Consider the following 27,833-nt stretch of genomic DNA (forward strand, 5'->3'; position numbering starts at 1 on the left):
ATCTCATGGAAGAGGTCTATCAAAAAGTGGGTGGCCGCACGAGGCGTCTGGCTGCGAAAGCTCGCTTAGCCGAAATGGGCTGGAACGATGAGCACCAGATGTGCCTCGACACATGCAAGAAAGCGTTGGGTGACGCGGTGCAGCTGGCGCATCCCGATGACAGCCAACGGCTCTCCGTTTTTGCGGACGCTTCGGAGCTGCACTGGGGGGCGGTTATCACGCAGGTTCCATACGAGCACTTGAACCGAGAGCTCGCCGAGCAGCAGCATTCCCCCCTCATGTTTCTGAGTGGAACATTCTCAGGCGCAGCGCGCCGATGGGCTATTGTGGAAAAAGAGGCATTCGCTATCGTGGAAACGTGTAGACGAGCCGATTACTTGCTGCACCGTCCGGGTGGGTTTGCGCTTTACACGGACCACCGGAACCTGCGATTCATTTTCAACCCGTCCAGTGTGTTGTCCGCTGTCCCGAAGTATACTGCGGAAAAACTCGACAGATGGGCTATGCTGCTCATGGCTTACGACTATGAGATCCATGACATCAGTGGCGAAGCCAATGTATGGGCGGATTTACTATCAAGATGGGGGTCGACTACTTTTTCTATCTGCGCGATCCGCCAAGTGCCTATGCCACTTTCACCCATGTTGGATGAGAGTTTTGAATGGCCAAGTATGAATGAGATCCTGGTCGCTCAGAAGGCAGCGACGGAACAAGAACCAGAGATCGTTACTGAGCAAGAACTGGTAGTTGGTGATGATGGTGTGTGGCGCACCGAGCGCGGTGCTATCTGGATTCCAGCAGCAGCCGGTCCGCTGCAAATGCGACTTTGCATCGTCGGTCATTTTGCTGCAGCCGGCCATCGGGGTGTGAGGACAACCGTCGATGCTTTGAAGAGCCGATTTGTGTGGAGCGATATGGAGAACGACATCACTTTCTTCGTGCGTCAGTGTCTGCACTGCGCGAGCACACGCGACAGTCCGCCAGTACCTCGTCCGCTTGGAGAAGCTCTTCATGCTGAGAAACCTAATCAATTGCTGCACTGGGACTATTTGTATATGAGTCCTGCCCACACGGGTGATCTCTACATCTTGGTCATCAAAGATGACGCTTCGAAGTTCGTGTGGCTACACCCGTGTTCTGAAGCAACGGCCGAAGTCACATACGAGGAATTGCTGGCCTGGTTTTCTGTTTTTGGAGTCTGTCACTCTTGGGTCAGCGATCAGGGGACTCACTTCAAAAACGAGGTGATCAAATCGCTACAGCACGGGCTGGGAGCGCACCATCATTTTACCACCGCCCGATCACCATGGGCAAATGGTACGGTCGAGGTTGTCATGCGAGACACCCTGCGCTGTTTTCGAGCTCGTCTCTCAGAGTGGCGGATGCCGCAGAAAGACTGGCCGCGCATCGTGAAGGTGGTGCAAATGGCACTTAATCACTCCCCTTCCGAGGCTCTAGGTGGAAATGCGCCTGTTACTGCAATGACTGGTCTGCCGGCGGTGTCCCCGCTGGACGCAATTCCGGTGCCAGGGCCGGTGGAATTCACGACTTTGGAAGCCATTCGTGGGGTGCAGCAGGCGAATATAGCCAAATTGCAGCAGTCTTTGGAGAACATGCACAAGGCCATAGCTGTTCAGAACACCAAGACACGAGCTCGTGGCCGGCGGGCCAAGGATGCTCGTGACTCCGCCGTGATGGCTCAATTCGCGATCGGAGATTTCGTTCTATATGCGGATGTATGGGCCAACACACGGACCAAGTTAAGCGTTCGATGGAGCGGGCCGGCAAAGGTGGTCGACACTGTTTCCAATTGGATCTTTGTCATTGAGAACATGCTTACTGGCGACAGGCGCGAAGTCCACGCGAGTAGACTAAAATTTTACGCGGATTCGTCTCTCGACGTCTCTGAAGACCTGTTGCAGCATATCGCCCACAACAGCGAAGGGCACGTCGTGGAGAAGCTACTCGACGCTCGGTACGACGCCGCGACCAAGCAGTTCCAGCTGCTCGTTCATTGGCGAGGTCTTGATGCGCTCGAGGACTCATGGGAGCCGGCGGTCTCGCTTTTCGCCGATGTTCCGGTGTTGGTGCGAGCGTTCGTCCGTGATCGTGCAGGCGTGCCAGAGGTCAAGCGCTTAGCAAAAGCACTCGCTATTCGGCTGTAACCCATTTTCCAAGAGGGAAGTGTTGCCGGTGGTCCACACCACACGGCAGGCTGAACCCCGCGGCGGCGTGAGGCGCCACAGCGGAGCCCAGCAAGCGGCTACGTGGCTTTCAGAACCTACGTGGCAGTGACGTGGCAGTCGGGAATTACGTGGCAGTGACGTGGCAGTGACGCGGCTGAGGACGTGGAGCGACGCGAGCCGCGGGAGGCGTCGACAAGGCATTTGCGTCGACGTGGCAGGCGAGGAGCTGTGAGCTCGCTCGCTGAAGATGCATGTTTACGTGTGTAGAGGCAGGTACAGAAGGTTCGTGGTAGGGATCCGAGTACAAGTAGCAGAAGCACTGCCTTTGCAGAATCAATCACTTTTCATTTTGAAGTCAACGTGTGAGACACAACAGAGAGGATGTCAGCAAGCGTGGTGGTTTTAGCTGCCATGTAACCAAAGAAGTTGTTGTCGTAGATCTTGCGCGTGGTAATACATTCGGAGCGTAGACATGGGGACATAACTCGATTTGCCCACCACTAAGGACCCCCCGTCGCTGAAATTGGCACTGCCACTGAAGCAGTAGCTGGAGCCCACGTATATGGCTCCTCAATATAGTATTGTTCATTTATTCATCAGCATATCAACGCAAGAGTCATAACGCAGTTATTCCTGCAGCCCCCGGCGCATGTTCTGTCTAATTGCTTGTACACTAGTTGCGTCCCACCAGTCCTTGTTGAAGGAAAGAAACATCAGGACTTTGAGCGTGTCCGGGGCCATGCTTTTTCGCAAGTCCGAGTAAACGAGCTTGGCCTGCGAAAAGAAGCGTTCGCACGCATTTGACGTTGGATGTAACGGGGTACACCGACGTGTACCAATGTTACATAAAGAATGACGGGATGTCTCTCTTTTGTGCCCATGGTACATGGTACCGGTTGGCGGTGAGCCAACCATTGGACCTATGTTTAGCTTTTACTAAAGTTAACTTAGAGTTTGTAAGGATCAAGCTTGGCTCATCTATAAAATATATTCTGTCTTTAAACCTACCGTCTAAGTCGTAGTCGGTTCCCTTAGACCGGGAACCGTGAACTTGTTGTTCACCGAGAGCTTACGCTCTCTAGCACTTCCTCTGTGCAAGGTGCTGTGTGCCCCGTCACATTGAAGGCACCCACTCCAGAGCCATGTACATCGCAGCCTCAGACTTGCTCGTCTTCTTGAACGCAGACGCCAAAAACGATCGACTTTCCTCCGCTGGGGTGACATCGCCTCCAGAACACTTGAAAGAAGCGCGTGACGCCTGCTCACGTGCGCTCAATCTCGAACCCAGAATATTCTTCACGATTCCAAATTCTAGCTCAGGGTAGTTGACAGCAGGTGTGTCGCTTGCCAGTCGCGCTTTCATCCGAGAGTACTTGCGGGCAACGAAGTCAAATGCACGACGAGCACCAACTAACGTCAGCGTGGAGTCTTGGAGTGTCTTCGTCACCTCATTCAGCTCCCCCAGCTTCTTCAACAGCTCATGAGCGTGCGTTGCCTCTTCGTCCGTCAGCAAACCTTGGCTATGCCGTGCTTGGTGATCCTACTGGATGCAGCTTGACATAGCGCTCGAACATAGCAAACGTGCTCGACCAACGAGTAGCGTTCCGCATGACCGGCGCCAGCAGCGTCACTTTGCGAAGTGCAGCACGACACTTGATAGTGCTCAGATGTTTCATCAACGAGTGGAGTTTAGCCAATAGGGCTCCTTCATCACCCAAGAAGTCGTTGACCGCCGGTGACTAGCACAGCCAATGAATGGCAGAGCACCCGCTTTTCGGCCAATGGATTGGTTGACGGAGCAATTATCGCCAATCATGAACAGCACAATGCTTCAAGGTTTGTTGAAAGTCGCCAAAGTGTCGGCGATCAGGTCGTACAAGCTCTGTGCTCTCAGGTCTTCTTCGTCGGCAAACGGACAGAATGCTAGAAGCACGAAGTGGCGCGAGAGGCACTGAATACTATAGCCGTAGCTGGGGTCATGTTGGCCGTCGTTGGTGGTGCTAGTATCGTTGTAGACGGCCATGATCGCGATGAAGAGACGCCCGCCACTCGACTATCTGTCAAGGGCAATACCGAACAGATCAGGAATCTTGACAGCGACTACGTCACGGATGTGCCCGTAGAGCATGTTGACGTACTTCTTCAGCGTAGCTGCAGCAATCGGATCCATCTTGGCGGCCTTGCGAGCCAGAATGCGCTCATGAAAACTCACTGGCATCCGTTCTACGACGCATCACTCGATCCAACGAAATACTTCACTGGTCCTCTGGTCGGGCAGCGAAATACCGAGACGGTTTCCCTAACGGAACGCAGCTCCGCCAACTGCGGGTAGTCAGGGTGCTTGGTGCATCTGGTTTGTGTAGCCTCGACCTTCCTTGTAGACCTTCTTGCACGAGTTGAGCTTCCACTTGCCGGGAGAGATCTCACTAAAGAGCAGACATCACAGATTTTTGTTGGAGAATTTGATGAGGAGACGGAGAGGGGGAGACACTTGCTTGCGAAGGTGCGCGTTTTCGAATGAGTGTCTTAGCGATGTAGAATAGTACAAACGAGCCGCAGGGGTCTCCGTGAACGACAACCAGTCCTTCACCGTGGTTGGCTGTCATCCCATCATAATCCATAGTATGAAAAAATATGAAAGAATGTAGTTGATCCAAAAATAGTCATTCGTTAAATTGGGATCTGTCAGCCATTCTATGACAGAACCTCTCATTAGAAATATCATTTTTTGGAGGAAACCCAGTTAACAATCAATTCAGCTCTCATTTGGCACCAAATCTATCGTTCAGTCCCTTTGTTTAGGTTTAAGTATACTTGTGGATACAAGTATACTTAATCTATGTTAAATACTCCTACGCTTTCTCCTACACGTGCGCACACGTGTAAGCTGTAGTATTGGGTCTAAGCAGACCCATTACAGAAACGGCGGGCGGATACTAGGAGAGAGGGGGACCACACGCACTGCACGCCAAAAGTTCCACACGCAACGGAGCGGTACACACCTGGAGTCCATGCAACCGAGGAGCTGACGCAAGCGGCTCACCGACGTGAACACCATCAAACAACATTCAACTGGAGGATCCACCAAACTTACACCGTGACAAGGCTGAATAGGTACGTAGCCCTTGCGAAGTGCGTGTGAGTTCGGTCCACACATGAGTCGTCGACCGATTTTCAAGTTCACCGGACTAACCCCGTCGACAACCCTGTCAAGTATAGCGACTGAGGCAGGAGGCATGGGCGGCTTGTCGCGGTGAGAGTCGTCTCGATTGGCGTCATCGTTCAAGAAAATGTCGGCGTAATCGCGAGCGAGGTCGTCCCAGACGTTTCCCGTTGCGCAATTGTCCATGCAACCGGGATTGCTCACGTACACCAGCGCGAGTGAGGACTCGTAGTTGCTAACCACATCTGGGGTGCCTTCTATGAGGTGACTGCGTGGCTCCCATGTATCGTCGGCAGGCGAGTGACCAAGCCAGCGCACCCGATAGTGCTTCTCGCGGTCTTTTTGTGAAGGAAAAACAGGCACCACACTCATTTATCATCCACAATGTGCTGAACATCTCCATTGAAGGGGGTGAAACGTGTTATTACACTACTTAAGTATGGAACTGCAGATGGCATGAAAATTGAAAGATCAGTGACAAGGTCTTGTTTTTAGCGACATTCAGGTTCAACATAAGCGTAATTAAGCATTGCAGCTTGAATCCACGCCACCCTACCTATTATAATACTAAACCAGTAACAGAGAAAACGTGCCTTCCCTCTTTTCAGGGACAATGTATTCTAGATGAGATTTACGCGTTCGACATTTCAACCAGACCTCATTTCCAAATAGACCAGTTCACGAGAAAGATGGTTGACGATACAGGACGAACCGACGCGAGTGGAGACGAGGTCAACCACTTCGGACAAGCTCATCGATACGCTATACACGGTGAAACAGGTACATGAACGTATACATATCCACCATTACATACATGTAAGGTGCTGATCGCTCACATTATTTAAGATGTAGATTCGAGTTGAACCAATGACGTGTAACAGTGAACAGAATAAGACAAAACGCATGGAGTTCGCTAAGAAACTACGCTGTCACACGAGTGCCGGTGACTTTGTCGTTTACTATGACGAAACTAACTTCAATGTGTACTGCAAGCGCATCCAAGGCCGCGCAAAGATTGGCAACCGAACGACTGTTGTGCTGCCACCGTCTAAATGAGCCAACGTCCAAATACAGAATATGAATTGAAGACTGCGTTACAAATCATAATGTCGATCTTTCTTGCAAAGAGCCAATCTCGGACTGTCAGATAAGTTATAAGTCAGACGAAAAGCTTATTTTCATGTTGCCACCGGCTACTTTTTATTACAGGTGGCTTTTTTCCATGAGTGTATTTCCTATGGCTATTATTGATTTCGTAGCTGTACACAATCGATGTAGCGTTCAAATGATGTGCACAGAGACGAAAGGGCAAGAAGTGCACGTTTTGGAAATTGATTGGAATTTTACATAGAAATTATTTGACAATATTATACTTTATCGGACGATATCTTCTCGATGAAATGCCTGCTCGGCGGAACGGAGGCGATGTTCACTTCGCATTTTCCATGCGTGCACTCAGATACATCCGCTCCGCCGTCAACGATGCCTACGACGGCATCCGGCGTCTTCGTCAACGACTTCGCGACGTTGAAGAGACGCCAAGTGCGCGAGATCGATATGCTAACGGCCTCGCTGCGCCGGATCAGACAGGGCCGCGAGCTGGTCTCCGAATTCGATTCGGACACGGAGGATGAAGAAATGAGGGGCTTTTCATCGCCGCGCCGACCAAGGACACCAGAATCCGTCGACAACTTCAACTCCACCGGGTCAAGTCCGAACCTTGCAGGCTATTATAGCCAATCAAGCGACGACAAATATGAGGATAGCGATTGTTTCTGACTGGGTTGTAGCCAGAAAATTTCATTCATTGCAAAATTTCATTTTGCTATTTTCAGTACAATGTAGGCTAGTAACGTTTAAGTCAAATTCTTTTCTGATGTTAAAATATTATCTGTCCTGCTTACAATGCAATTTCTACAACATCCGGATAGTATACCGCAAAGAATTTCCGAAGATCAATAACTGGAAACAAATGAAATGCGTGCGCTATTTTTCTATTATAGAGCGCCTTTGCAGCTGACGTCTCCGTCACCTGTTCACGCTCGCTAGCCTGCGTTTGTGTTCTCTCGTTGGAGTTTTTCTCACTTTCAAATTAGCTTCAAAACAGTCTACCAATAGACTAATCGTTCAAGTTCCAACCGATCGAGTCACAATAGAAGCCTCCTATCGCACCAGCTTGCTCTTCGTCACTCACTGTCAAGTTGCCCCGCTTGTTGTGACCCGCTAGGCTCCATGCGCTTGCGTAGAGCTCGAAGGAGGCACTCCCGCCGGTTGCTGTCAGCTAGTAGTAGCGATGTCCCTAACACTCAACCGGGTACGGCTGTACCCTCGCCATCACCGCCCCGTGTCAGTGAAGCTCGATTTAGTTCACGGCAGTCGCTGTCGTCAAGCAGCAGCGACATTCCCACGACAACCCGCTACCACTGTACCCTCGCCATCGTTGCAAAGTGGTTGTACACCGAGTCCGACTAGCCAAGCTGTGACAGCTTCGTCATCCAGTGAAAGCGAGGACTTTGCATGCGAAGTAACCCCGCGACGACAACCACCTGCGTCAATTGGAAGCAGTGACAGCGGCAATGAACGGTTGCAGAGCCATACAAGCGCAAGTGATGCTAAACTATGGGCAAGTGACAGCAATTATTTGTACGCGAGTGATGGTGAAGAACACGAAGATGTATCTCTCGTAGCAAGCCTGGAATCCGGGTTCGGATTACCTCACAGTGGAGAAGAGTTTGTTCACCCAGTCACGTTCAAAACGAAGCCTGAAGCCCGGGCGCAGCTGGACGGGTTGGAGAACGCTCGATTTTCTGTTACCGGCAACAGTCGCTTCTCCACGCGGCTGTGGTGTACAACCCATGTTGACTGCACTGCAAAGCTCGAATTTAGAAAGAGCGCAACGGGCAGTTCCGCCTTTTTCAAAGTGGGATTCACACTACCGCAAAAGTGGCTGTGATGGCGCAGCGCACTGGCATCCACAAGCCATTCCTTTCGGAGATTGACAACCTACTTCTTGGTGGTCAGGGCCCGCGTCAGTGCTTGATCACACTGCAAACAAAGTACATCGACAATGAAGATACATTGGCTTTGCTGCCTTCAGTTACACAACTGAAAAATCAAGCTCATAAACTAAGAAAGCGAGGTGATATTGACCACATTTTTCAAGGATATGAGGTATTGTGTGGAGGACGACGCGCTCCGGGCTAGCCACCAACCCTTGCAATACCAGAACGAACTGCTCGTTTTAGATTGCTTTACGGACACGGTGGAGATTCCCTGGGGATTATCTTCACTTCGAGGCGATTGTTTCGCATGGTCACTCGCATGTTGTTGTGTCAGCGGAAAGCAGTACTCATCGCCACCGATGGAACGTGCAAGCTTCATTTGGCGGTTTGGCACTCGTCTCCTTCGGAACATATTGAGTTCGATATACTGCAACACACCAATATCAGCAAAAGTTTTACCCGCCTGTATTCATGTTCGTTAGGACTGAGATCACGTACGCATACGTTCGACTTTTTACAGTCGTCAAGGATCGCACCAAGGAAGTTCTCGGAGGAATCCTGGACGTAGAGTTTAAATCAATGAATCTTTCTTCGGAGATTGCAAATGCACTTCGCCAGGTGTGGCCGGACATTAAGTTGTTAAACTGTTGGCCACATTTGGATCAAAATGCCCGACGAAAGAAGAGCCTTCTATCCGACTCTGACCGCTACGAGAACATCATTAAGCCGCAGCTCGATTATCTGAGTCTGTCGCGGTCGTTCGACCAAATTGACGCACTATCTAACCTGGTAACATCGAATTGGGCTGCGCTAGGGGAAACAGAATACGCTCATTGGTTAGAGGACCAATACCTCGTTGATTCGTGGAATCTGTGGTTCTACACAGCAAGTGACGAGCCTGGGATCGTGCCCAACCAAAAACCAATAGAGTCCCATCATCACGCCATCAAAGCAATTGCTGTCATGCACCTTCGCGCAGCTACTGGACATGTATTAGCCGGGACGTTGCCAAGAATTCTAGCGCAATGCGCTAAGGACTTTGGCTCGAAAATCATATGTCACTACGTAAGTGGACCGGTGGGGGTAGAGATACCCAAGCCGCAATGAACCTTTGTGCTCACGATAACTACTATCCGAAGCACCGAGGAAACTCGAAACGAGCAATCCTTTGCATCGGTGAGTACTACTTCAACGCTGATTACTACGTGGTTCAAGATGACAACGTGCACGGTTTTAACGTCGATGCAGCATGAACAAAGCTGTATAAGCGTTCTCTCGGCGGAATTATGAGAGCACATGAGAACATTGATAACGTTCTTCGATATCTATCGCTTTACCGCGTGACAATTATCGAGCGAGTGTCGTTTGAGCACAATTGGGATTCTCCGTCGTGGTGTATGGGTGAAATCAAGACGACTCGCCAAAAGTTCAAATGCGAGTGCAAGTCGTTTTACCAATCTGGGTGGCTGTGCGCACACGTGCTTGTTTATAGCTAGTGAACGCAGTGGATTTGAGCGCAATGCTCCGGGGGTTGCCAGCTCGTAGACCGCCTGGGCATCCTTGAAAGAAAGCTAAGTGTCTGGAACGCGACGGTCTCATGAGGTCACAATATAGCATGACCGCACTGATCAAGAGATTGGTTGAGAAGCCTGCGAGTGTTATCAACTGGAGTGTTCTGAGAACCTGGATCAACACAGATGACGACGGTGTTGAAATTTGTCGGGACTTCGTCGGAACAATCAAGCCACCGTTTTTGCGCGCATGTACAGTGCCGGTCACAATAAATCGGCCACCCACGTTTAAGTCAACAACTCGACCGATATTTAGTTTTAGGAGGTGAGCTTTTGATATGTTGTTTGTGTTATGTAGTGTAATAGACTACAAACAACGACGGAAAAAGACGTACGACACAAAAAAACGACTTCATTTAGTAATGTTTTTGTCGTCCATACATTAATTTTAGCCAATCAAAAGAAGTTGCGGACTCAAAAAAAAATTGACTGGTGTCAGACGATAGTCCGGGTGTAGGAAGCTCGGCATGCTCTCATTTTTAAATGGGAAAACAAGCTTCCTACACCCTCAAGCAGAAGAGAGACGCACTCGCCCTTATTCAGCGAGTGGGGTGTACGCCGCCGCCCGCCAACTTGGCTATCCCCGCCGTACCGTCGAAGACTGGGCGAAGCAGCGCGACATCATCCTCGCGTTCAAGGGTTCGGCGATGTTGAATACGTTGAAGGGACAGCGGAGAAAAGAGATGGCCCCTTTCTCCTCTGTCCTTGTCACGTACATGAAGGACTAACGCCGCCAAGAAAATCAAAATGATTTAATATGTTTATTTTGAGCACAACACTAAAACAATTTAAGTTTGTGACGACCTCGCTCGTCATGGAGTTGGTACCTATATTTATTTATTTTGAAACTTTGTACTTCCTCTGGTTGAAAATGATCGCAAGTATGCGATATGTCGTTTGAGAGTCGAAATATGGCTATTACTATTGAGTGCTATCAGGGAATAAACTACAACTAGGGCGACCAGCGTCTCTCAGCAATTGACACGAACGTTCGTAGAGTGCACGATCACACGTTAGAACACGAGGCAGCAGTCCCGGCCTTCGTAGTTTTTCCTTCGACTAGTGTGGGATCTTGTAATCCTTTCCTCCGTCTGCTTCCAGCACACTTAGGAACACGTTCTCTTGAGTTGTCGTACGAAGTTCTTCGTACGCAGCTTCGACTACATCTATGAGATTGTTGATGCCGCGAATTGCATACCGATACTGGATGGACTGAATAGAAGTGAACAGTCCCAAGTCTAACGCGTTGTAGTCTGGCGAGCTGGGCGGCTGAAATATGAGCCGGATAAACCAGCCACCGGCTGAGCCTGCAGCAACGATGTCGAGGTTGAAGGGTGAGGCGTGAGGCTTGGCGTTATCTTGCTGTACCAGAATTGGCCGTGAACGGTCCTTTGGGGGCCATTTGGCCTTGACGGACGGGATCAGATAAGTCAGCAGGTACTCATTCTATACGTCTCGTGTGTGTCGCTCTCGATGTTGCGGACACACAGCGTCGCCTTCGTCCAATACGTGCTCGTACGTTGCAACATACTCCTCCGTGAATGCCCAGATACCGAGCTTGCCGTTCCAAATGCAGTTTCTGTGCACGTCAAAACTTCAAAAATGATATCGGTTTAAAATGGTTATCATTAGTAAGAGGAACTAACCGTGGGCGAGCTACGGCCGCGAGAAACATCGTCTTCGAGATGAAGTCCTTGCTACGGCGACTGCGTGTCGGTGGGACCCTCCTTCGAATACAATGTAAGTCCGCTTGTTCTTGTCCTCGTTGAACCACTTCTCGTCTACGTGGATGACGTCTTCCATGGTCTCAAAGTCCATAGAGGCGTCGTTGATGTAGATGAGAGCACTCTCAACACGATGCAGTTTGTTCTTGTCTGTCAAAGCTGGTTTGATGCGAGTACTCACGCGTGAAGCTGCCCCCTCCTTCGTCAGTTCTCAGACCATGTGTCTCGAAATTCCCGCTGCCTCGGCTGCGCGCCTTTCGACTTGTTTATCCTCTTCAGTTTTTCAGCTGCCGCCACTCGATCGAGGCGCTTCCTGCCCGCCTTGACTTTGATCCTGCTCTCCCACTCGATGTCGTTGGGCGATGTAGACTGATAGCGAGCCCACATCCTCGTAATTGCGGACGGATGGTACTTGAACGTACGGGCAACTCCTGCTTTGGCGCCGTGGGGCAGCTTGCCGTTGATACTGTGAATTAGACGCTCCTGAATGATGCATTCACGTTGTCTATTGCTACGGTTTCCCTATAGATACTCTAGGAGCGCGGCTGGGTGCTGCTGTGAGCCGTGGCGGAATTTCAGGAATGATAATAGCTGAGGCGACGCGCGGTTTTGGATGTATCTCCACCGCTGGTGGCCCAATCGTGCCAGTGAATATATTGTCTAATAGAGGAGACGTAGCGCTTGAATATAAGCCAATTAAATCGGAAAATGCCCCACGGCATGCTTTTAAATTCAATCGGAAAGTTCAAACTTGCGATCATTTTCAACTACAGGAAGTATTGCAATAATTGTAATAATGTTTAGTCACGGTTTTTTGAGCCAGACCCATCAGGAAGCTAAACTCCAAAGTGAAGCGCTTGCTGCAACTCAAGTTGAGTTTTCACTAGTCTTTTGGTCAAAATTCGGTTCCTACGGTGCCGAATCAATCTACAACGTGGCCGAAACGGTGATTTACCACGAAATGTTCCCACGGAAGACGTGGGCCGAAGTCGGACGCCGCGGCAGTTCTCGAGTCATCGGCTTTACCAAAAAGCCTGGGCGTATGACTGCTGTGCTGACGGTTCGTGCTGATGGTAAGTTTTTATTATTTTATATACTTGGTTTTATTATGCTCTTATTTACTAAATAAATGTTTTTTACGGGGGGAAAACTACCCATTCTTTTCGTCATGCGGGGCAAGCCTGGTGGACGAATTGAGTATAACCAGCTCAAGATGTTCCCTAAGGGGCATTTCTACATCGTTCAAGAGACAGCATTCGGCAGACTGCCACAGAACGGCTGGACGAGCAAGCTCTGGTCAAGTTCTTCTGTACCCATTTCATTTTATATAGAGGTTTGTATGAGATAATGGTGGCTGGAAGTTGGGACCGATCTACTAAAACGAAAATTGTATGCGAGGTATGCTACAATCCGCCAAACCCAGAGTGTTAGCACAAGTGGGCTATTACACTACATAAAACAAACAACATATCAAAAGCTCACTTCCTAAAACTATATTTCGGCCGAGTTGTTTATTAAAACGTGACGGTGATCTGCAAGGGCAGCATCATTAACATAGCTCGTTCGAGGAACCATACCGTGACGGTGCCGACATCGGCCGACAGCTGCCGACACTCAAATTATTGGTCGAAATTGTCGAATAACACCCAATCAGATAGTAGCAGATTTATGTATTAGAACACAGAAAAGTAAGCCTATACAACAGCACAACAATTACCCATCTGATTGGATGCCCGATCGGATATAGAAGTAAATGATCCAAATAGAGAAGCAATTAGGTGGTGATAATAACAGGGCCTGATACGCCCTGGTTATCGAGAAAAAGGCAAAAAACTGTTTTGGTAGAAAAAAACACCTCTCCCAACGATGTGCTCACTTGACGGCAAATTGAAAATGAACACGCAAATAAAAAAACGGGGTCCACTATTAGAGTGAAAACCGCCCAATCATGGCGATACCGGTACTTCCCCAGCCTATCACAGGTAAAGCCACGTGTCCACAACTGAGGTTTTTACCTATCACTGAGGTTTTCCAATTGAGTGGACGCGCAGACCTTCCAGCTCGCCATTACGCAATTTGTTTGCCCACACCCACGAAGCTCTGATGGTTGAGCCCAGCCAATAGGCTGGAGGAGCTGGTTCGATTCAAGCCGTGGGTATTTCTGCGATGATACCTTTGTTGCTGAGGAGGCACTGAAAGCTCAGCTAAGCTTACTGTAGTGCAGTGTTCACACTTGCCGTTAAGTATGCTGTACGAGTGGTCAGATGCTACCGCATGTAATAAAGGTTGAATTCGCCAATGATCTTGTTTTATTAACAGCTTAAGCGTCAGCTGAGTGGTTAAAGCTATTGTCTTCTTCAGCCTCGTTCTTGATATACGTTTTACGTACCAGAGCGCGACGTTCACGGTTGAAGACAGCGATGAGCTCCTTTGAGATGTTCTCCCGCGGTTCCAAGGTTGGCCCCCAGTCCACCAATAGTACGCCTTCCTTCCAATGACTACATGCTGAAGAAGGCGCTTCACACCGTAAACGCCATTGATCTGAGCGTGTGCTCCATCTGATGGTCCGGTGAGCCATTCGTTAATGTCATCAATCTCAACTAGTCCGCGTTTCTTGATGTCGATCTTGTCCTTGCATTTGTCTCGTAAGCTCATGAAGATTACGCGTAGCGCTTCAGGAATACGCTCTTTCGAGCCAACCGTCTGCATCAGAGAGCTGCGTAGCATTCGAATGGACACGTCCATTATACGGAGCTTGGAGGCTTTGGCGAACGTAATACACAGATGTTTGAATTCCTTGTACGATACGATGGCGTTTATAGTGGCCATTCTTGACTTGGTCACTTCAGATCTTGGAGGCGAAAATCAAAGTGACAAACAAGGAGTGGATGAGAGTGCATCTAAGCTGTATTTACTGGAGTTAAGTGGTCAGCTACAAAAATGACTGTAACCGAATAAATGTATTAATCATAGCTACCCAGCTCAATTCATATAGTGCTTACTTCCGTGTAAACAACTCCTGAGTCTCTCCTGGGACTGGGTCCGTAATGCTGTTCAGAGAGCGCGGTACGCGTCTACAAGAGGGTCGAGTTTACTCTCTCGGTAGAGATTGCGCAGTTTCATGAGTACAGACGATCCGTGCTTGCTTTTGACTCCATTCTCTTTGAAAAACTTGAACAGCCCAGCTTCAGCTTCCGTCCCGGTACGTATAACTCGATCGCAGTAGTCAGGTGCCACCGTGTCCAACTCAAATCCATTAGGTAAGAAGAGCTTCATGAAGTTGACGGTTTGCTTGTACGCCAACTTCTTCTGCCGATCCGAGCACGCGTCCCACATTCGTGGAGTTTTTGCGTACCACTCAAACAAAATTGCCGCAGGTCCCTTGGGAAGAGCCTTATTCCCACACGATCTTGGCGCAGAAGGTGTATCGGTACAAGATCCTTGTTGCGTCACCACTGAATCTGAAGAACTTATGGCTGCTTGCCCCTGACCCACGTCGCCCTGGCGCTCCAGTTGGACTACCCGCTCGGTTAAGGCCTGGTTCATAGCTATCAGCTCCCCGATAATACAATTTTGGTGATTGATCAGCTTTTCTTCTCTTGTAAATGCCCCCCCGTCGCCTTGAGCCTCCTTTAGATCCTTTTGTGTGACCTTGCCTTGTAGTTCAGAGCTCCACGCTAAAATTTGCGCTTTCGATATCCCCAACGTCATCAGACATTCACGCGACCTTGAAGCATACGGGCACATCGGGTAGCGCTCCAGTACCTCTGGAAAATGCTGGATCGCGGAAGCAGTGAGGACTTCAACAACGCGAGCATTCAACTTTTTCTCGGGGTCTTGGGTGGCGACACTGGTCTGGCATAGAAGATTTCCCATTTCCAGTGCTTGCTGGCGGCTGGCGGAATCAAACCAGGAGAGCATAGGGACCGGCGGTTTCTTGCTGGAATCCCAGCCACTAAGAACACGCGCCACTTTCTCGTCTTCACAGGTGGTGTTGAAAACGTAAGCGAAAGCCTTGTTAGTAGCCGTCATGTTCCACGAGCCACGATCGAAAATCCACTGAGCACTTAGTAGAGGGTCACTGTTCGCGTGTTGAGCTCCACCACGTCGGAACGAGTGAGATGTCAAGTTTGCTGTTGGTTTCGCTTTTGCTTGAACGGCTGAGGCAGTCTTGACCACGCGGTTCACGTAGGCGTGGATCTTCACGTTGTCTTCAGGTTGCTTTTGCTTCTTCTTAGGCGGCTCGCTTGGTTCATCAAAGTTCTCACACGCAACGAGAGCTTCGGCTAGGGGAATCTCTACGGGGTTGGTCATATTCTCGTAGCTGCTTGCGTCAAGATGCGGATGATCAAACAACTGAGGGCATGGGGCATTTTGCATCACCAGTGCCATCGCAATAGCATGAAGGGGCCACGTGATGAAGTTGTCCTTGTCGGGGAAGAGGGAGATGCCTTGTTCTTCAGCCGTCTTTACGCGAATGAAGCGAACGAATACAATGCCATCTGCACTAACCGATAGGTTTCCCTTCACCACGAATCCGAGATCCGACGCGCGGCCAAATTCGTACCAGTAACGCAGCATCTTGGTAGTCCTTGGAGCTGGCGGCATCGTAGTAGATTCCGTCCATAAGAATCCGTAGATCCTCCTTCGTGCACGCCGGTGCCTTCTTGACCATACGTCCCTCCGCTCGCTTCAGGCAGTGGCGCTCGAGCGTCTGCCCCATCTTGAGCAGCTTCTTCTCGATGGTAGCTCGGTGTGTCGGGTAAGTGTCGAGCAGCCAGTTCTTCACATGGCGGAAGTAGCTCATGACGGAGTTCTTAGCCAGCGGCTTCCCCACGCGCCCCTCAACGAAGGCCAAGTGAACACCGAAGCGATCCATGAGCTTCACGAACACAGCCCCACTCGCATCTCCGATGAGAGAGGCAGCGATGAAGCCCGTGGAGACGCCTTCTGCCGCAAGAAAGCGCCCAAATGCGTTGATAGCGGTTTGTAGAGCGCGCTGGGAGTTGACTGGCGCAAGGTCTTGGAGGCTCATACTGAGTTGGAGTGTTCTGTCGGCAGGAGCGCGAATATTCGAGAGATATGAAATGAACTGGTGATTCGTATTGGCCGTCAGCATATTTTCTCCCCGGTGCGTACATTATATGTTTGCACGGCGTCGGCGTCGTGTTACCCTACACCTAATTACCCTCAATGGTCGACGTTGAGTGTCTCTAGATGTCATTGGTCAATAAGCAGTCATCGCAGCCATTCTGTCAATACTTTAACAAAGTAAAAAATAAATGTCGGCACGGTGATGATATTCATCCATATTATGATGGGACTTCCGGCCATCACAATGCTCGGATTCCCCTTCAGTTCTGAGCCGGTTGTTCATTTATTTTAATGTCATAGCGAATTATTTGCTTATCTGATATAGAAAAAGTACTTTCAATATATTCATATGCTTGAATTAATGTAAAAAAAAAAAGCTAATGAAATTGTAATAATTAAACTTAAAATTGCATTTTTTCTATCACCAAAAACAATAGAATGGTGTGCCCAAGTAATAGTTGCACCTGATGATAATAATATTATGGTATTTAATAAAGGAATACCCCAAGCATTGAAATATGACGGATTGCATTCAAAGAACATTTCGAATAAGCACACGTATTTCGAGAATTTAAAACGTCGAGCACGATGGAGGCGCTGATGCGTGTGTTGGCCGCCAAGAAGCGGGAGATTTCGGCGGTGCAGGAGAAGAAGCACGGCAAGAAGGACAAGTACCTGCGTCGCGCTGAGGTGGAGTCGCTCCTGGGAGAGGAGCAGGAGAAGCGAGAGGCGTCCAGCAAGAAGCGCAAGTTGGAAGACTCAACTGCCGCCCAGCAGGAGCAGGAGACGACCGCAGGAGAAGAAGAGCTACAGGAAGAGGAGGCAGAGTCGCTCCTGTCCTGGCCAGACATGCGACGGCGACTACGGGAACTGGCAGAGCCCATCACACTCTTTGGTGAGGACATGAAGGCCCGCATGGTGCGTCTCCGTCGGGCGGAGATTGATGCGGCGACCAGGCACGAGGACGACCTGGGGGCTGGTCATGATATTAGGAACAGGTTCGTGGGCGGGGACGGGGGAGAGCAGAGGGACAGGGCGGATGACGCGGCGGAGGACGCCGAGGAGTTCGAGGCGGAGGATAGAAGTGGGAGGAAGAGCAGGAGCAAGAAGGAGGACGCAGATGCACAGGCCGAGGAACAGGACGCGGACAAGATCGTGTACAAGTTCTTCAAAGGCATGCTGCAAAGATGGGAGAAGGACCTGGCCAGCAGACCGGACCATGTGAAGCGCACCGCGCAGGGCAAAATCGCTGTCAAGACCATGAAGCAGTGCAAGGACTACATTCGACCGCTGTTCAAGCTGTGCAAGCAGCGACAAGTGCCACCTGATATCCTGCCCAAGTTGGTGGATATCGTTAAGTTCTGCCGGCAAGGCGAGTTCGTGATGGCGAACGACGCCTACATCAAGCTGGCGATTGGCAACGCGGCGTGGCCGATTGGTGTGACCATGGTGGGTATCCACGAACGCACGGGCCGTGAAAAGATTAACTCGAACAAGCAGGCTCACGTCATGAACAACGAGTCCCAGCGCAAGTACCTCACATCCGTCAAGCGTCTGATGTCGTACGCGCAGTCGGTCTCGAATGTGCTGCCATCCAAGCGCGTCTTGTAGGCAAGGCTCGCCATGATAGATAGCAGAGAGAAGGAAGCAGATACGGAGCTATATTTTCAGTAAATAAGACGTCGTTGATGAGAGTTACTTCGAAGTATGTTTATTGGGTTCATGCTAAGCTAACCGAGTTCATTCGTCAACTGCCAAGAGCATGAGAATGCAGGCGATTCGTTACTAATCACTAGTGGTGGCCACGGCCTCGGTATCCACCACCGCCGCCGCGAAAGTGCTGAGGCCCGCGCTGCTGGAACATCTCGTAGTCACGATGAATAGCAGCAAGCAGATCGCCCGTCAGTGAGCACGCGATGCGGAAACTGCGCTCATTGTCCGCGGAGACCAGGATCATCAATGGCTCGTCAGCATCTTCCGGGCCTCCTTCTTTCGATCCGGAGCCACGACCACGAACCCGAATTTTGGCATTACCGCCAGCCTCCACGCTAATTCGCTTCATGTTCGATCCTGCAGGTCCAATAATACGGCGGGTGACACCGAAGTCGCTCTCGTTCTCAATACCAACAACGAGCTTTTCCAGGAACGGCTGCTCACTGGTGTCCTTGGGTCCATCCTGCCCAACGGGTCCAGCACTCCTAGGCCCACTCGGCTTCCCACGGAACGAGCGCTCGGGGCCCCCAGGGCCCATTGGCGGTCCGTTCGGAGGAAATCCGCCCCCGCTGCGCTCGGCAAACACATCTGCCAATTGTTGGGTCACTTGTAGCGAAAGTGGACCCACGTCCACTCCGTTCTCACCAATGACCTGTTTGATTTGTGGGTCTGATGTGGGCAGTGCTGGCGCATTCAGCATAACCGCAAACCGTGCCTGAATCGGGAGTGGGGACGGCATGTTCGGGCCGGTGCAAAAAGCTCCGGGCATCATATCGACAACCGCGGGGGATACAGCTTCGAAAATGCCCAATAGGTGCTGATCCGACAAATTGAGCAAGAACAACGGAGTGCCTGGGGTCACGTGCTGCTGCGCCAGTGCCTCCTGCTCCTTCGCGAGGCCAAAGAGCAAGCGACCAAAACACTCATCGATCGTCTGTGAGGTGCATGTGAACACGAATCCGGGCTGAGTGGCTCTCCATCTTTGCGGAGGGCCGCCGAATCCTGGCCCTGGCCCAGCAGGGCCGCCAGCCAAGCTCTCCGCTGCTTCTCTTCTCCGAGTGGCAAGCTCCTCCGCACCTCCGTAAAGCTTCGGCTCATCTTCCACTGACCGATAATGCAACTGAATCTTGGCCTGGTTGAAAAGCAAACGCATGAGCGCGTGCCCAGTTTCCGCATCTAGTTCGTGACCGTTAGGACTGCAGCAACAACGCCAAAAACAGTGTTAAACTCAGATGAAATGTTTCAGTGGCAAGAATGATACGTACCACTGAGGAACATCGAGGATCTTGTTTTCAAACTGCGCCAGTCGCTCCCACGGACACTCGCAAATGCGAAGCCACTCGACGCCAAAAGCACCAGACCACTCAGTCTTTCCGTCTGCTTCATACGGCACAATGCCCGTCGCCAAGTCCTCACCCGCCGAAGTATCCACGTTCGCCATGGTGCCTGATACAAGACGCGCCACACCTTGGAAATGCTTGCTTGGGCCCACTGAAAAGAACAAAAACACCTCATCGGCCGTCTCTGAAGCCATCTTCACTTGCTGAAGCACCTCCGCGGGGACGGCCCACTTCCCGAAATGCACCGCGTGTGCCAAGTTCAGGTAGCTGGCCGACTGCACCAAGACGTACTTGGCCATTTTCCCCTCATCCGGCAGCTGCGGACCCTGCGGTGGCTGGTGTCGCTCTCCGCCACTAAAACTCGGTGCTCCACGTCCAGGGTGGTCTCCTCCGTGTCTACCTCCACGTGCTGCCTGCTCCTCCTTCTCTCCCTTGGGGAACGGCCGCAGCTCCGTCTGGCCGTGCGCAAAGTGGCACTCGTCACCAAAGGGGCAGGAGCCCATTTTCTCCCAGTGCTTGCAGATGGCGATCTTGAAGAACTCGTTCACTGGCTGCGCTTTTCTGCGCTTGACGTTCTCCTCGTCCGCCACTTTGGCCTGCAGCGCAAAGTCGGCCGTCTCAGGGCACTCCTCGCGCGCCAGCTTGATGTGTCGGTAGCGGCAGCTCGAGCCGTGCGAGCAGAAGCCCTGTTTGTAGAAGGCACACTCGACGCGCTCCTCGTCGGGCACGTGTCGGAACGGGCACTCGGGCACTTGGCACTCCATACCCCAGCGACACTCGGGCATCTTGGACATGTCGTACTGGTGCAGGAACTCGCAGTTGTCGCCCTTCATGCACAGCGCGCGCAGCCAGTGGCGGCACACGACCGTGCCCCGTTTAAAGTCCTTCTTGGCGCCCTGGTGCCCGAACGTGGCGCCGTTCACGCCTACCACGGCGCCGTTGCGACCCTCGCCACCGTCCATGCGGTCGTCGCCGTCCTCGGGCAGCAGCATCTCGAAGTCGAACGCCAGCCGCCGCTCCTCCGCGTCGCGCAACAGCAGCCCCAGCACCATGTTTGTCTTAGAAGAGGATTAAGAACGTAGATGGATCTGGAACGGTTTAAATTTAGACTTTTGCTGATTCTAGAGTTTTCAGAACTTTATTGGCTCAAGAGAAAGCGAGAGGATGGCGGCGCCCACGCAGGAGCTCAAGGAATGGCTGGACGAGTGGCCGACGGTGCGCGACCTCGTGGACGAGCTGGTGCTGAGTCTTAAGCGCAGGTTCGTGCTGCTGTGTACAACATAAGCGGCAAAGGAGACGCACGGAGAGCGCTGACCTGCTTGTATGCATCCATGACAGACAATTGCGCGGCTCGTACGAGACGGCCAAGATGACGACTAGTCTGCTGAGCAAAGTGGTGCGTATACACGAACAAGTTACAGTGTATAGTGCTGTATATCGCTAACCATGATGTTGCTGCAGCTGGAGACGGTGGAGTGGTCGACGGCCGGGGAGATACTGGACAAGATCCGGCAGCTGGGCCACATGCTCACCAAGGCCCACGCGCACGAGCTGGCCATCGGCAACGTGGTGCGTCGTGTGCTGTACATCATCCGCGAGGAGCATTCGAACGCGCTCAAGCTGTCGGCGGAGGCTGCCAGCGGTCCCGTGTCGGCCCCTCCCTCGAGCCGCGGCAATAACCTGTCGCGCTCACTGGGCACAATCTTGACCCCGGGCATCGACACGGACCTGTCGATCCCCATTGCGGACCTGAAGCTGGTGAGCTGGTGATCTTGCGTCGGAATTTGGGCTTGTGTTGACGAGGGTTTTGGTGCGTTGCAGTCTGTCATGGAGGGCATTGCGGAGCTGGTGGATGAGATCGACAGCCTGCACGTCAACATCGCGGATCAGGCCATGGAGTACATTCACACGGAGTATGTGGATACAACCTGCACGAACTATTGAACCTTCTGGCTGCTGGTGCTCATGTGTGTGCTTGATTTTTGCAGTGAGGTGATCTTGACGTTCGGACTGTCGCTGTCGGTAGAAGCCTTCCTGAAGACGGCAGCTAAGAAGCGCCAGTTTAAGGTGATCGTGGTGGAGTCTGCACCGTCGCTCAACGGCCAGCGAATGGCACACGCTCTGGCGGAAAGCGGCATTCACGTTACAGTTATCCCGGACAGCGCCGTCTTCGCCCTGATGGCGCGCGTGAACAAGGTGGTGGTCCCCGCTGCCGCAGTGGTCGCCAACGGAGGTCTTATTGCTCAGTCTGGGCTACAGAACATTGCACTAGCTGCTAAGAAGTGCTCCGTGCCCGTCGTTTGCGTGGCTGGCCTGATCAAGCTTTCTCCCCTGTACGCCCACGATCTGGACGTGCTGAGCGAGCTTTCGGCTCCGTCTAGCATCTTCAACTATGAGGACACCGTGGACAACGTACGCTATTACCTTCTGTGGTTGCTTTGTTCATTCGTGCGCTAACTTGTTGCTGCTTCTCTACTGGATTGTAGCTGGAGGTGCTGAACCCAGCGTACGATTACGTGCCGCCTGAGTGCGTGAGGATTTTCATCACCAACACGGGTGCCCATCAGCCGTCTTACATCTATCGTCTGCTCGCCGAGTACTACTCGCCGCAGGACTACCAGCTCAGCTAGATTTGTTTGCCAATGTATGCAGAAGGCGCTTTGCTCTTTTCAGTCCAAAATCCAGCGCGCCTTGTTTGGCTTGGTGCTGTATAGGAACGGATGCGAGTGATACATGCGCTGAATGACAGCAAGTTGCTGCGAGACCAGCAGGCCTTCTCCGATGAGGTCGTCCAGGTCCTCCTCAAAGCGCTCCTGCTCTTCTTCTTGGAAAAGCGCGCGGTAAGCCTCATAGAGGTCGCGCAGCTGATGCAGCAGCAAAATGAGGAATCCAAGATCACGCACACCCAGTACTGCTTCATCGCCCACGCCCGAACCGCGGTTCTGTTTGTTGAGCAGACGTTCGATGTCGCGCAGGTTGTTGCGTAGGAACCCGGCGATCTCGCTCGAGTCGTAGTACAGACGGTCACTCATGCGTTTGTAGATCATGTGGAACGCTGAAGTGACCAATTTGTACAGACCACCGAAGGCAAGGAACGTCGGAATCGTAGCCAAAATCTGCAGGTTGAGCTGGTTCGCGTGCATCAACTCGTCGATGGCACCCATAGCCACCATCAGCTCTTTTTTGATAAATTGGACCTGGATCAGCAGCATGCGGACGATGTCTCCTGTCATCAAATTCTTCACCGCGCTACCCAATTGCTTCTCGTACTGCAGCGACACCACCGACATATCCATCTCATCCATGACGCGATTCATTTCCGCTTGTGATATCTTGGGATTTGTGTCCTTGACAAAGTCCGACAGCATTCGGCGCAGACTCTGCTTTGTGTCTAGCAGCGCCATAGCGTCCTGGATTTCAGGTTTCTGGTTCAGCACCACCTCTCCAAAGATGGCTTGAAGTGGCTCAATCATGTGCTCAGTCAGGAAGTCCTGCAGCGCCGCGCGCGTCGCGGCGATGCCCGCCTGAAACTCCTTCTGGTTGTTCACCACCCAGAAGCCTCCAGCAGTGAGGCAAATCGCCAGCGTCGTAACCTGAAGCCATCGCTGACGAATCTTAGACGGCGGACGGCACGGCGCCATCGCCGTCTGGAAGCAGCGTGAAAATTGCGTCTGCGCAGTGCGAAACACCGACAAGTTCCTCTCCACGCGCCGCAGCGAGCGCACCACGTCGTCGCTAGAGGCCACACCATCGCAGCCCTTCTCAAAACTGTTTTCATCTAAAAAAACACCCCCCACAGTTAGTCAACAATCAACGCAGCATCAGTCCCTAAAGCACCATCCCTACCGAAGTAAAACGCCGTGAAAATCAACGGATCCTGCGACTTGAAAGCTCCGTGTCCTTTTCGTGGCGGACAAATACCGTTGGTGCTGTACACAAGCTCCAGCAGCGTCATGCCCTCCCTCATCCTGGCCGTCAGCTGCTCATAGTCCGCAAACGTGCTCGAACACCTCGTCGTCAGCTCTTTCAACATTCCAATCTTGCACTATACAGGAAAACACCAGAATCATCAGCAGTTTTCTCCCTGAAGCCACCTCGCCAGCCGTACCAGGTGCGCCTCCAGCGTCTCTTCCAAGCTCCGAATGCGCTCGCCGACCGTGATCCGCTCTGTTCGAGACAACAGCCACTGCATAGGTCCCCTCTGGATAATTTCACGCACTGTGCGCTTCCTCAGCTGCTTCCAGAAGCCCACGGAGCGTGGGATGAAGTCGACGGTGCGCACCAAGTCGATGAGCGCTGCGTGCAGTTGGTACGTCGTCACATGCGCCCACAGCAGCCGCAAGCCGTTGTCAATCACTATACGCTGCTCGGGAGTATACACGGACGGCGTGTCGCCCGCTGCGTATAGTCGGCGGTGCTGCAGCAGGTCCGAGACGTCCGCCAGCGCCTTCTGGATGGCCGACGCGGCGCTGGAAGGCACGGGGACGCTGTAGCACTGCGAGACGGCGGCCAGGGCACGCGCCAGCTCGTCAGCGTGCGCACAGCGGTCCACGGAGCTGCGGCCAAGCGACACGAGGCTCGTGATCACGGCGGAAGTCACGCCCTCGTGCGTCGTGGGCGTTGACACGGAGGTGATGGCTTGCTCCATCGCTCGTTGGATACGATATTGACTCACCTCTATATATGAGACTTGAAGCGGCACAGTTCCCTCTATCTAAGGATTTTCAAGCGACATGGACAGTCGTCGTAAAAGGCAACTTCTACATGCCATTTTTATCTGGAAACTCCTTATTACAAGGATGGAGATGTCGGCGGGCGATAACGAACTCATGATGCTGCCGCTGCTGTCCCCTAGTACGGAGCGCGTCTTTTTCGAGGCGCTGGCCGAGACGGAGAGCGGTGACGAACTCGCTCGAGCCAAGTTGGAGCTGCCGGCTGCGCAACGCGATTGGCCCCGGGATGAAGACGACACGTCCAGTCTGCGGGTGGCCACGCCGCCGCCGCGGGGCCAGGAGGAGATCGGCGGCATGAGTCCAAGCGAGAAGTTCCCGGCGGACGCAGCAGAAGTCAAGCGAGCGAAAAGGACGGCCATCGAGAAGAAATCGCGACAACGCAGACAGGAAATGATGAAACGCATGAGGGAGGAAGTCAAGCAGCTGGAGGCGGTGTACGCGGAGATGGACTGAAGGAGGGCGACTGGTGTGACGCAGTGGCGCGCCCCTGCTACTTCTAACGTTTACAGACCTTTCTCTTCAATGTCTATGAACGAGCTGCAGCGCAAGTATTCGGAGCTGCTGTTTGTTGCACACGCGCTGGAGGAGGACCAAATGGCTCTTCGGGAGCTACTTCAGAGCCATGAGTTGTTTGAGCAGACGATGAGAGACTTAGCAGACGAAGAAAACGCGGTTTGGGACGACGGCATCCCTCCGAGCTCCTCCTTTTTGGTGAAGTTCCGCCAGCTTTCCCCTGCAGAGTGCTATACGATCGTGCGGGAGACGTACCAGGAGATCCAGAAATTTAGCGAAGGCAACAACTTCCAATCTACTGGTGCGAGCTTCATGGGCTGGACAGACAAGCGCAAATACAATCCGACTGTGCAAGCGCTCCAGTTCGGCTTCACTAAGCATTTCCCGCTTGACAGTCCGGAGCATTTACTTGCTCAAACGTGGAGTATTTTCTCGAATGGTCCCAAAATGGCGGAAATGTCCTACGACAGTTCTGTTCGCACTCGGTTTGAGGTGCTGCAAGTGCTGAACGACAATCTCTTCATCATCCGCCGAGACCACAAAATTCCGAGTATGCCAGTGTCGTTCGCGTCAGTCCAAGTTATCTTCCGCCTGGAGACACCAACGGGTTACACGATGTGCATGCGCACCATATCGGTACCTGAAATTCAGAGCGCAATGGAGCCTCACGAATACTTCTACGATGTCTTCCACTGGTACGCTACACGTTGCTCTGTTTCTTTCGCTGATCTACGATTCTAATGAAATTGTTTTTCTGAAATTTAGGACGCGCTTCAACCGAGTGCACGATGAGCACGGTAACCCCGCTGGCTGTGAGATCGTGGCTGGTGGGTCCGTCAAAGACCAAAACCAACTCCAATCTACGTATTGGCTGTTCGAGATCATGTGCTCTGTTTTGCGCTGGGAGCATGCCTGCGTCGCGCCACTTTTGCTGAAACAAATTTAACGAGATGCCGCAAGGGTGCTACCTTTTTGTCTGCACAGCTAACAATGAAAATACAACACCACACGGTTTTAGTTTTGGTGTGGTGTATCCACTACGACCTTGTTTGCTCCAACATTGCTAGATTTACCAAGATCTTGATGGATATGGCAGCTGTAAGTGTATCAATAACCTAAATCACTTGAACCAACCACATGCACAGGAGCGGCTGTGCTGGGAAGTGTTACACCGCTCAGAACGAGTTTGGTCAGCTGTCTTCGTCCTCGACGGTAGTAATACCTGCAAGTCCATATTCACTGACCTCTCCACTTCTCTACTCAGAACTTCATTCTCCTCGGTGATTTCACTCTGAGGCTGCGTTGATGTCGACACTGCTGGTCAACGATCCGTTGGACTCGTCGGAACCTCCGTTGTCTCCTACGATGGAGCGCGCCTTCTCAGAAGCGTTTGCCGACATCTCGGAGATGGAAATGGAGGACGATCAACCCGTGATCATCAAAATGGAAACGTCGAAGGTGCAGCAAAATTGGCCTCGAAGCGATAAAGATGCAACGTCGACGAATGTGCGGATGGCCACGCTGCCTCCTACTACAATGACGTCGGGGTCGAGGAACCAGGGCACACGTCAAGACAACATGGGGAGCATGAGCCCAGTCGAAAAGGAGCTAGCCTCTTTCAAAGATGCTGATGAAGAGAGGCGAGCTAGACGGTCAGCAATTGAGAAGAAATCAAGGCAAAGAAGACAAAATGAACTCAAGCACATGAGAAAGGAGGTGAAGCAGCTTGAGGGCGTGTACGCTGATATGTACAAGACGAAGGAAGCAGGCACTGCTGGACTGGTTAAGTGGCGCGGCCTGACCAATTTGAATGCCTCAAGCGCTACCGATGAGCTACAACAAAAATACTCGGAGCTGACACTGGTGGCCCACGCGCTGGAAGAAGACCAAGCTGCACTTCAGAAACTAATGAAGCAGCATGGATCCTTCCAAAAGAAGCTGAAGCGCTTATCGGCCGAGAGTGAGTTCATAATCTACGACAGTGGCATCCCACCGAGCTCGTCTTTCGAGGCCAAATTCCGCCCAATATCCATGGCGGAGGGCTACGCATTTGTGCGCGAGTCCTACGAGGAAATCAAGAAATTTACCGAGACGAACAGCTACGAGACAACGGGCGCAAGTTTCATGGGCTGGACAGACAAGCGCAAGTACGTCACCAATACCCAGTTACTGCAGTACAGCTTTACGAAACAATTCCCTTTCGGGAACACGGAGAAAGTGTTCATGAAGAGCTGGGAGACCTTCTTGGACCCGTCAGAGCTAGCCAAGCTGGCCTTTGACAGTTCAGTCCAGACCCGGTTTGAAGTGCTCCAAGTACTCAACGACGACTTGATCATCATGCGCCGGGACCACAAAATTCCTCACTTTCCGTCGACGTTCACATCAGTTCAAGTTTTGTTTCGCTTGCAGACTCCGACGGGCTACACAGTGTGCATACGGACAATCCCAGCCCCGGAGATTAAGAATGCGCTCGAGGCCCATGAATACCTGTTTAATGTCTTCCACTGGTACGTTGCCATTTCAGTACTCGCTTGTCGATCAATTATTCTTTATCCTAACAAATACTGGCATGCGGTTTCTGCAGGACTCATTTCAATCGTTTGTACGACGAATACGACAACCCAGCAGGCTGTGAGATCGTGACGGCAGGATCCATTGAGCAAACCAAGCTCAGGTCTACCTACTGGCTGTTTGAGCTTGTCTGCTCCGTAATGCGCTGGGAAAGTATGACTGTTGCGCCCCTCTTCATGATCGAGACATGAGCGACCACTGCTGTTAGCTCCTGCATCATCTT

General features: G+C 51.8%; 7 protein-coding genes across 7 annotated transcripts; 5 read left to right on the forward strand and 2 right to left on the reverse strand.

The window, feature by feature from the left end:
- Positions 1 to 17,328: 17,328 nt before the first annotated feature.
- KRP23_13035 (Pre-mRNA-splicing factor 18) lies at positions 17,329 to 18,351 on the forward strand (the record flags this gene model as incomplete). The annotated part of the gene is made up of 1 exon (XM_067883697.1): positions 17,329 to 18,351. One exon carries the CDS (start codon positions 17,329 to 17,331, stop codon positions 18,349 to 18,351), a length of 1,023 nt encoding a protein of 340 aa, XP_067739119.1.
- A 181-nt stretch (positions 18,352 to 18,532) lies between these two features.
- On the reverse strand, positions 18,533 to 20,845 carry KRP23_13036 (Cleavage and polyadenylation specificity factor subunit 4; the record flags this gene model as incomplete). The annotated part of the gene is made up of 2 exons (XM_067883699.1): positions 18,533 to 19,649; positions 19,719 to 20,845. The coding sequence occupies 2 exons, from the start codon at positions 20,843 to 20,845 to the stop codon at positions 18,533 to 18,535; spliced, it is 2,244 nt and encodes a 747-aa protein (XP_067739120.1).
- A 112-nt stretch (positions 20,846 to 20,957) lies between these two features.
- On the forward strand, positions 20,958 to 22,423 carry KRP23_13037 (Translation initiation factor eIF-2B subunit beta; the record flags this gene model as incomplete). The annotated part of the gene is made up of 6 exons (XM_067883700.1): positions 20,958 to 21,052; positions 21,132 to 21,189; positions 21,255 to 21,551; positions 21,615 to 21,706; positions 21,782 to 22,205; positions 22,280 to 22,423. 6 exons carry the CDS (start codon positions 20,958 to 20,960, stop codon positions 22,421 to 22,423), a joined length of 1,110 nt encoding a protein of 369 aa, XP_067739121.1.
- Positions 22,424 to 22,462: 39 nt separating this feature from the next.
- On the reverse strand, positions 22,463 to 24,441 carry KRP23_13038 (Protein DGS1, mitochondrial; the record flags this gene model as incomplete). Its single annotated transcript, XM_067883701.1, has 3 exons — positions 22,463 to 23,571; positions 23,640 to 23,838; positions 23,902 to 24,441. The coding sequence occupies 3 exons, from the start codon at positions 24,439 to 24,441 to the stop codon at positions 22,463 to 22,465; spliced, it is 1,848 nt and encodes a 615-aa protein (XP_067739122.1).
- Positions 24,442 to 24,592: 151 nt separating this feature from the next.
- Positions 24,593 to 24,979, forward strand: KRP23_13039 (uncharacterized protein; the record flags this gene model as incomplete). Its single annotated transcript, XM_067883702.1, has 1 exon — positions 24,593 to 24,979. The coding sequence occupies one exon, from the start codon at positions 24,593 to 24,595 to the stop codon at positions 24,977 to 24,979; it is 387 nt and encodes a 128-aa protein (XP_067739123.1).
- Positions 24,980 to 25,048: 69 nt separating this feature from the next.
- Positions 25,049 to 25,985, forward strand: KRP23_13040 (uncharacterized protein; the record flags this gene model as incomplete). Its single annotated transcript, XM_067883703.1, has 2 exons — positions 25,049 to 25,734; positions 25,805 to 25,985. 2 exons carry the CDS (start codon positions 25,049 to 25,051, stop codon positions 25,983 to 25,985), a joined length of 867 nt encoding a protein of 288 aa, XP_067739124.1.
- A 359-nt stretch (positions 25,986 to 26,344) lies between these two features.
- KRP23_13041 (uncharacterized protein) lies at positions 26,345 to 27,801 on the forward strand (the record flags this gene model as incomplete). The annotated part of the gene is made up of 2 exons (XM_067883704.1): positions 26,345 to 27,546; positions 27,624 to 27,801. The coding sequence occupies 2 exons, from the start codon at positions 26,345 to 26,347 to the stop codon at positions 27,799 to 27,801; spliced, it is 1,380 nt and encodes a 459-aa protein (XP_067739125.1).
- Between the last annotated feature and the right edge of the window lie 32 nt (positions 27,802 to 27,833).

The sequence above is a fragment of the Phytophthora ramorum genome (genome assembly GCF_020800215.1).
Source record: "Phytophthora ramorum isolate Pr-102 chromosome Unknown Phyram_PR-102_s0016, whole genome shotgun sequence".
Classification (NCBI taxonomy): domain Eukaryota; phylum Oomycota; class Peronosporomycetes; order Peronosporales; family Peronosporaceae; genus Phytophthora; species Phytophthora ramorum.